A 9,969-nucleotide genomic window follows, 5' to 3' on the forward strand; every position below is an offset into this window, starting at 1 on the left:
TGATTCTCTCCTTCCAAGGAAACAGGCTCTCTGAGACAAGCCCCTCACATGCTGGCTAGAAGGACTGCTTCTGCTAGCTCTTCATCCTCCTCTTTCCAACCAAGGGCTGCAGTTACTTCCTCCTCCTGCTGGCTCTAGTGCAGCAACATTCACACTGTGCCAATGAAATGCATTGGCCCCAGCTGCCCTCACTGCCTGTCTCATCAGGCTCAGCAGCACCTGGGGATTTAGCAAGGCATCACAGGAAAATCCAAGCTCTCCCTGCACGGAGCACTGTTTCTTCATCTGGGCTCGTCGCCAAACCACATCAGTAACTTTATTACATCTCCCTAATTGGCAGCTTATTTCTCAGGCAAACACCTTCAAAACTTCAGAGCGCCTACTAAATATTTATGGATTTGTCTTCACAATGACTCAGTTATCAGGAAGGGGGAGAGAGATGCAAAGTAAGCCACAAAGAGGTTAAGACTACAACAAGGAGGCAACTAGGATGCTACAGTGCTGACTGCCTAATTTCCCTATTCAATGGCTGAAGACAAAACTAGCATCCAAAGCAGAGAGTGAACGAGAACAGAGCTGCATTTCTCTGCAGAGCAACGAAAAAGCCCTGATGGCAGACTCTTCAAGAGCTTGGACACCATCTGTCCTTACTTCTCTGAGTAGAAATTAGAGATTATTTAGCCCAGAGGAGAGAGAAAAGGGACCCATGACATGTCAACGCATTAATTAGGGTCCTCATTTGAGAAGATCTGCATTTCAGACGCCAGTTTAAGGCTTGTTTACATCTTCCAAATTCAACAAGCACTGGTTAACATGCCTGAATAGTTTTGGAGCATGGACTGAAAATCCAGGTGCCTTCCCTTGACGTCTCACTAGGAACATGCTCTCGTCATGAAATTAGTGCATACCAGGGCCAAGGATGTGAAGGGGAGCTGCCAGACCTATGCTGTCCATCAGACCCTGCCAGCACTCACTCCAGAGGCTCAAGAAGCAATGTGAAGTAGACTTGCACCAGCTGCTGAACTTGGGTCAAAACTGAAGTTCTTTTGGGTGTGCAGAGAGGCAGAACTGTATTTGCCTCCACAACGTGATAGTAAAAATAAAGCATAAGCAGTATACGGTGCAGGATTTTATTATCACACTTTTGGGTTTAGTTGGCTAAATTCTATCCCAATCCTCCTGAGGAAAGAACACCTACACTGGAAACCTCTCGAGAGGTTTGTCAATTCATAGTGGAAACCACTCTTGTCTGTGCTAAAAAGTCCTACCTAATCCCAAATAGCACGCCTGATGAGAGCCAAATTAATCACTGCAGCAATGTCACAATGTCAGCGAAATTACTCCTGTACACTTATTACAAACCAGGAAGTGTTATTCCCAATCAAAATCGCACAGTTTTTTGAACTTTAGGAGGCTGCTATTGCTTGAGGTTTACCGTAGGTTTCCCTTTAACGGGGGCCAAGTCCTGCGGGCAATAGAGACATCTACCGGCAAGCTCCGCTCGGCTCTCCGCCGGGAAAAACCGAATTCCAAGCCTTGTGGGAAAATCTGTGCGTACTCAGTTCAGGAAAAGACAGGACTGAAGGCAATTAGCATTCAAATGATTTATTCCCTGCCAGATTTCCAGGAGTTCATAGGTATATAAGCACAGATTAAGTAGTACAGGACCAATTAACTGAAGAAACCCGTTCCAGAAAGTACAAAGGAGGATGTGGGAGGTGTGAGGGGAAGTGACAGCTATAAACAAATGAGTGCCTCTTCTGCCTCCCAGGAACCGGAGCTCTATTCATTGTTTCCACTGATATTTTGAAAGCGATTACCTGCATTCTGCTCTGGATTTGCCACAAATACCCAGAATGGAGCAATTAGCAGCAAGAAAATAATTCATAATTCCCTCACTGGAGTGCTAGGCATGAATTAATACAGAACTTTCTTAGCAATGGGCAATTGTGCAACTCCTCAAAATGAAAATCACAGAGGATGAGAAGGGAAGAACTAATGCTCTTTTTAATTTGTTAAATGACTCAGCTATCATTCTGGTGCCTCCTGCTTACCTGAGTAGTGATGATGCAGATCTTGCGATGTTTTCAAGCAGGCAAAGATATCTGAAATAATGTTTAAAGGATCATTACGTTAATTCCTATAGCAGAGATAAATGCATGATTTTTTAATTCCTTCCATCCCACAGTTTGTCAGGAAACAGATTAATCAGAATTACTGTCTCAGCATTCTATAGGGGAGAATCAGTAATAGGCTTTAACTATGTTATAAAGTACAGTATATTGGCAGATTTCAGTCATCAATGTAATATAGCCAGATCACTTATTTATTCAGGGAAATAGTGGGAAACTTGTGATATTAACCTCAAGGACGTGTAGCTTCTCTAAGCCAATTACACCTCTGGGATATTAAAAGCACTTTGCTGTCCATCATGCTTCACAGCCTCCCAAAGGGATGATTTTTCCAGCTCCATCCTCAGTCATTAAGCATTCCATTAACTATACTACTACACCAAAGTTATAATAATACTGTCCCATTAATCCACAGCATCTAAAATGTTGTTAGAATATAAACAAACAAACAATTTCTGTGGTTACATATTTAACAGGCACAGCCAGATCAAATTTGGTCCAAAAATCTTTGTTTTATAAAAAGTCTTTTTAATAAAATCAAGATTAATGAGCATGTTTTCACTAATTGGATAAAGTCACTTTGTTCTATTGGAAAACAATCCTTCAAAATACCAGATTTCAGAAAATATGTATACTGTGCTACTTTTAATTCTGAAAAATGAGATAATCAAAACTGAATCTTCATCAAAATATTTGAACATTACACTTCTTCCTCTATTTTATTTGCTTATATTCCCCTTTCTAGTGAAAGAGATCTTAAATAAAAACCATAAACAGATGTTGGGGGAAGGACCAGCATTTCCACTGAGTGCCCTTGGTGATTCAAGGTCCCTTTTGCTCCCCTTGCTGGACCCAACTAGTTCTGTTGTATTTCATATGCTGTAAAACAACAAACATGAAAATGGGAATGGGGGCTAAGTCATTCCTTTTGAGGATGGGAAAACTAGATTTTAATCAAAGCAATGGTGCCCTCTCGAGAGTAGCTCCTTAACTCACTACATTTGCAGCAGTGTGCTTCAGCACTGCAGCATTTTGTGCACAGCCTGACCCAGAAAAAGCAGCACTTGAAGGGGTGATGAGTCTAAGAGTGACTCCTTTCTGCATCATAGCTAGGCTCAAAAAGAGAGAGATGCCCAGCTGCTCAGTCTGTTACAGCTAAGTGGTATGTCAGGAAAACTGGAAGACAGACTAAAAGGCAACAAATACAAATGAAGTTAACTAGCACTCTGCTTTTGCGGAGCAAAGTCATTCCTCGCGATAACCTTGAATTTCTTAATTGGCCATTTTGTAATAAATTCAATCCTTCACTGATTTCATCATTTCAGGGAAACCACACAAACAGAGAAATTACACCAAACTGTGACTTGAAAAATCAAGCACATGTTAAAAATTTTATATCACAATCTATCCTCAGGTATACACCCTGCTTTAACTCAGGAGGTCTCTCATACTGCCTGGGATGAAAGCAGCAATATCAACCCAAAGAGTTTCTTCCTACTGAGAAGGATAACATTACTGGTCAGACTAGAACAAAACCAATTTTTTTCGTTTAAGATTTTGCAGTTATCATGAGGAAAATCTGTCGTCATAAAAACACCTTTCACTTTAAAGACAAATTAGTAACTAACACATGAAACAATAGCTGAACATTTTCCTATAGGCCTCCCACTATAGTAAATTAACTTCCTTTTGGATTTTGTACTTCAGAATTGTCAGTGAGATTTGCAGACAGGAATTAAAATGAGTGACAAGCAACCAAAAACTTACTGCCAGTTTCCTCTGAAGTTCTCAACCTGTTTAAAAGCAAACATTTGATACATTACTCCAAAATTTCTGTCATTAAGCTAACAATGGCACATATAAAAAGATGTGATCTATGTGAAAGCAAAACTCACAAAGGTTTGATCAGCAATCATAAACCAAAATAACCCTCAGTGCAACTTTGTTCACTGACACAATCAGCAAATAATCTTCAGTTACTGAAGAATAGCCACATTTTTCTGCACGTTTCTTTCCCTGCTTTATGTTCAGTTGCTCTTATGATTCTGCACCGCTGTTCATATCGTTTATACTGCAATAACAGTATCAGTTACAGATCACTTCAATCTCATATACAGTTCTTCATTTTTCAGTCAATGCCGATATGTATTCACAGCTACACATGCCATTACCTTTACTTGCACAAAACCAGACTCTTTAAACTGATGGTCGTTTGGATTAGCAAGGTTGCAGAAAGACTACCGCATCAGCATTAATGTTAAAACAGTCTTTGTTACAGAAGACAGTGGATATGATTCACCTCACAGACCAGAGAGATCCCATTGAAGACAACAGACCAAGTAACAGAATCAGGCCGCTCAATGGCCTCTAAGTCCTGCTGGTAAGTATGCAGTTTGCCTACTGCCTATAAATGACTGGGGAAAAAAACAAAACAAAACAAAAAACAACAATCGGATGGGTAAAAAACACAGTATCTTTTTTCCTCTTTCCATGGTGAAGTTACAAGGGATGTGACAGCTTTCTGGTGTCTTTTATTTATTACAAACACAGTGTTACTAAATAAGAGAGATATAAAAGAAATTGATGAAAGTAAGAAAGAAAAGGAAAAGAAACATACAGACAGCACTGCATGGGGAAAAATACCTCCAATATTAAGATAACGATCAATGAAGCTGGGGAAAAAAATCAAAAAACCCACAATAAAATTTAAAACACTTTTGAAATCAGTATACTTTCACTAAATATAGTCAAAGCTTAATAACTATTGAAAACCCATTAAGAAAACCAAGCTAAATATTTTGTAAATGTGTAGACTCAGTATGAAAGAGATTAATCAGAGAATAAGAGAAGCTCTCAGGAGCTGCTAGCATTTTAATTATTAAAAAAGGAAACATGCAATATGCACAGCAAAAGCAAATGCAACTTTTCATGCTCACTAGATTGGAATAATGGCTAGTTAAAGATGCTATGGTGATCTTAACAATTGAATTAGAATACTGGATTATTGTTAGAATAAAAAGAGGTGTCTATTCCACCTAAAATTATACACTTTGTTTAAATTGATCTCTTTTATCTCCATTAATAAGGCTTCATGTAAAGAAACGTTAACAGACTGAATTGCGTTGACTTTTTGTTTCACATAAATTTCTCACCCTAAGTATATTGCAGAACTGAAGGGGAAACGTGCAGAAAGTATAGCAGTTTCTTTCTAAAAGCACGTGATGAATATCTTAATATACTAATAATACATACGAGGAGTGCCTGTTCAGAGTACTTTTCTTGGTGGTTCCAAACAGGCTATTACTCAAATCCTGTAAAGAAGAGAGATAAGATAGTTTTACTGGTAAAATCTACACATCACTGTCATATACACACTGCACAACTCAAAAAGGTACAATCTTGAAAACACTTATTGATACACTAATTGTTAGCACGAATAATGACACTGACAGGCAGGTTAATCCCAGGATTGCCACTAAAATGGACCTAATTTGCTCACATCACAGTTTTCCATACTGTCTCCATACATTTGAATAAAATACTCAGGTACCCACCTATATCTCATTACACTCACAAAGAGTGTTAAACATCTTCTAATATGGACGGTATTAGAGAACTCTCTTTGTGTTGGAAAATTCCAGTTTAGGGATAGACTTTACAGTTGTTGAAAATAAAATGTATCCTAGACCTCTATAACAGAAGATGGTAACACACTGAGCAGCTTTCCAGTGATATTTAGATCACATATTTTCCAGGTCTTACAGTTAAGGAAGTACTCAGTCAGTCTTTTAGACTTCCAACCATATTAGGGAAAATTGGGCCAGCCAAGTCCTCCTAATGTGCTAGTCAGAAATCGGATTATTCTTCTGCATAGTAGTCAGGTAGATTTCAATTCTCAAAAGAAACAGAGCCCCCCTAAAAAGTTCAAAGATGACAAAGTTTAAAGATAACTTAAGTAAAATTCAGCTTCGAGTATTATCTGAAATTTCGCTCACAATGTTTTTATTTCACTCACATTTCCACCTTGTACCTTGTTTTGTAGATGAAAAAATCTTTAACAAAACCAAAACCTTCCTACACACACCCCTGCTTTACTCCCTGCTACCCATCAGGAGGGATCTCTGAACCACTGGTGTTCCATGGGTAAATCTGAGAAGCACCACTTTAGGAAAAATACATTTCTTTAAAATACATCATACTCAAAGTGGAACATTTGGATGCAGCACTATTGTTACACCTCAGTGACAAATATAAACTCTCATAGCCCAGACATGACTTAAGGAGAGGCATAGCAACTCAGTGGGTATCAGAGGCTGTATTTTGAAAGAATAAATAATTTGAAGTTAATATTCTGGAAGTGACTAGTTTCGGCCTAACTCCAATCCTGCTGTAATCAGTGGAATTCTTCTCAGAACTTTAAAAATCCCACCCTTGAGTTTTACCCAAGACATCTAATATGAGTTCTTAAGCACCAGATTACTTGGTCTCTTCACACAGTTTTCCTGACTATACCTTTATTTTGCTTGTCTGACCTCATGTTTCACATTTCAAAGATTTATTGATTTAGACTCCAAGCTCAGGCTTGACAGAATACAAAATCAGTAAATTTATTCCTATTTCTCTCCCTCTCTCTACTCTTTCACACAAAACCCTGCCATTTTTAAAATTTAGATTCAGGCTCTCTTTGCTGGTATTTGAGATTCAAATTCTACCACACTCAGAATAGCAGATCTGAAACTATCTAGTTAATTTTTATTCCTTAAAGAAAAAAAAAACAACTCATAGCATTTACAGTGAAAAATAAACTACGCTTTTAAAGATCACCATTTTAATAATTAAGCGTGCCAGAAGCAAAACAGGCAAGTAAGGGTGCTGTTGTAAAAGGAAGAGGAAAGGATTATTCACAGTTCCTTTTCTTAATTTATTCTTTGTTAATTTCCTTTCATACCTCTGAGACACTCCTATGCAATGTAGAGAAAGATACATTTTCTTCCATTGGCTACACCATTTTAAAATAGATAGAAGTTTCTATAATCCCGATTCCTGCCCCTAGTCTTCAGGAAATATAAATTGGTCTAGCTCCATCAAGGTCAATGAGCCTATGTTGATTTACACAAGCAGAGAATCTTTACATTAAGAGCTGCAAATTAATTCTGATAAATAATAAGATATGGTGTTTAGAAGCCAGTGGTTAAGAAACCTAAGCTTTGCAATTATTATCAATATTCAACTCCCACTTTGCAAGAAATAAATTTGTCTCTGTGACAGACTAAGAGCTATGTAGCTATCTTTCCAAAATTTTCTTCACTCTGCTAACCAATTCTGCCCACAGGTTCAAAACCAAGTTGTGTGCTCACTCATTGCTTAATGAAACATCAACACACACGTCATTTCTGGCCAACTTCTTCATACTCAGAACCACTCCATGATTCAATAATTTAATATCCTACTTCAATAATCTTAATAGAGTGTTAACAGCTGTTAAATTATTAATTTACTCGTACACATGCACTGTGCCAGCAGACAACAAAGTTCCTCATCTCTCAAGGAGTATTTCATGACATAGAACCTATAGTGGCAAGTCCAGGGATGCCAGTAGAGCTACCCTGGGCTCATCCAAGGCAAAACTATGGACTAGGATGTGTAACCTTAGGTCTTACCTCTCGAGAATGCCTCAGGTAATCACAGAATGGTATGGTATGCCTACTGATGTCTTGATTTTTCATTTTCTGCTGCATGTAACTGAGACGTTCCAAACCTAGCCAAAAGAGCAAGTGTCAGTTATTTCCAGAGTGTAAATGAACACCTCTAATGCTACAAACTAAACACCTATGCAATGCTATAAAATAAACACCTATATACCATATTGCCCCAGCAAATGTGTAATGGGCTATAAAAGCAGTAACAGAATTTCATAGGGTTAAAACAGACTGTTTCCATTCTCTGTCAGTAGATTTCGGAGGAGCGCAGCCCTTCTCAGACCATGCTGTGCTGAGTCACAGCATCCCCAGCAACTCGCAGGATGAAGCCACTGAGCCGCATCACAGCAAAGCTGAAAGATAAGATGAACTATGCAAAGGATTTCTGAGAATGAAAGAGCTGGAGAATTACTAAAAGAAGAGTAAGAATGCCATTCCCTTTTCATTCCAACAGAGACGATACAGAATTCATTTATTCCCTTTGGAGGATGTGTTCCTGAGCAATAAGCAATGAATAATGCATGCAGAGGATCTGCCAGCAGATACAGTATTGCAGCACTGCCTGTGAGTGTAAATGCCCTGAGAAATTCACGAGAGAGTTTATTTTTGCAATTAGTCAGGATGCCACTTTAGAAGACACCTGGGGAGAGGAGACAAGGATATCATCCTCCTTGCTTCCCACTTATTCCTGAGGATTAGTATTCTACTAGCTCCCACGCTAGACAGGCAGCACTCCCAGAAAGATTTAACTGACTTTCCATCCAACCTATGTTCCTTTTGCCTCTGCAATGATGCAGCAAATAACCAAGTCGTGTGCGCCTGCAACCTAATTCTAATTCTGTAAAAATTATGCCATGAGGTGAATGCAGCGGATGACACTTTGAATTTGTGAATTTTTATTTACTGCTTCTTTTTAAAAGCTTTTCTGACTTTCACCATCTGCAAAATATCACATACTTAGCTGACTGAAATTAGACACAGTGAGCCAGTTCTTGCTGTGTTTCTCTTGCTCATCCCAGGCATTGATATCTGTGGGCTCTGAGCTCGCTTGGGTGTTCTGGGGACAATCATCCACTCTAATCACCTGGTAAGATAGACAAAACGACACTCAATTTATAGGGTGACTAGCACCTCTGCAGTTCCTCTGACAGCTTATGACATGGCCTTTCAGAGCATCACTGAAATGCCAATGACTGAACTCGCACACAATTGAGAAACAGATTTTCCCATTTTTCTTAGAAGTTGCAGAAGACATAGTACTTTTGTCTAGCAAATACTATTGATGAAAGATCTAGCACTACAGTTTCTTAAAATGAAGTTTCAAGTCCTTCAGAATACCTTCAGAGGTGTTAGGTCTCAAAGTTCAAGTCCAAGATCTGTTGCTGACCTGAGCATCTTATGTAACAAATCAGTCTTCAGGTTTCATTTCATTAAACAGAGATAACTCTTTCCAGCTGACAAAGATCCTAGGAATCTCTGTAAACCTTCATAAACAGTTTTTTATATATGTACACACGCATACAGTTATGACAGTTGCCCCATATATATGACACAATCATTACGCTGTCTGCAATGTGCCAAATGTTTGACGGATTCAGAGAAAAGACTGCGGGACTCCTGTAGGCAGGAGACAACATTACAAGGCTTGGCTTGCTTATTTACAGTTGCACATTACCTGGATGCGGCTCAGCACTCCTTCAGTCTATGCTAGATCATATGAAGCTTCCCCAAGTCCCCCTGCCAGCTAAAGTGCAAGGATTGATTGCTTTCTGTGTAAAACCAATAGTATACCTGGTATACTACCTAGTAAACTCCATAGACTTCAACATGTTCAAAACACACATTCAAACAAAAGAGAAATTAAACCAAAGTCAGACACACAAAAAAAGATGCCCCAATTTGTGTGCAGCGCTTTGAATGTTTACATTTTCAACTAAGCTACGCTGCAGAACTGCTTCTAATGACTGACAAAGACAGCTATGGGATATGTGATTCTCTTGCATCTGCACATACCGGCACCTGAAGGGGTTTTTTATTCTTCTTTCCTCTCCCAGACTTTCTGTCTCTGTTTTGTTGGTTTGCTTTTATTGCCTCACTGTCGTGTAGCTCACTGGATCGTAAAAACTCTGTGGGAAAGA

General features: G+C 38.9%; 1 protein-coding gene across 1 annotated transcript in view; it reads right to left on the bottom strand.

The window, feature by feature from the left end:
• The window catches only part of TRPM6 (transient receptor potential cation channel, subfamily M, member 6), a gene marked incomplete at its 5' end in the record, with an annotated part of 49,679 nt that overhangs the window by 12,522 nt on the left and 27,188 nt on the right, over positions 1-9,969 (bottom strand). The window contains 6 exons of the mRNA XM_009698169.1: positions 2,055-2,105; positions 4,776-4,804; positions 5,385-5,443; positions 7,793-7,890; positions 8,789-8,915; positions 9,923-9,957. Coding sequence (XP_009696471.1) covers positions 2,055-2,105; positions 4,776-4,804; positions 5,385-5,443; positions 7,793-7,890; positions 8,789-8,915; positions 9,923-9,957 — 399 coding nt within the window. The remainder of the gene's footprint in view (positions 1-2,054; positions 2,106-4,775; positions 4,805-5,384; positions 5,444-7,792; positions 7,891-8,788; positions 8,916-9,922; positions 9,958-9,969) is intronic.

Source organism: Cariama cristata, unplaced genomic scaffold (assembly GCF_000690535.1).
Source record: "Cariama cristata isolate BGI_N322 unplaced genomic scaffold, ASM69053v1 scaffold9834, whole genome shotgun sequence".
Taxonomy (NCBI): Eukaryota; Metazoa; Chordata; class Aves; order Cariamiformes; family Cariamidae; genus Cariama; species Cariama cristata.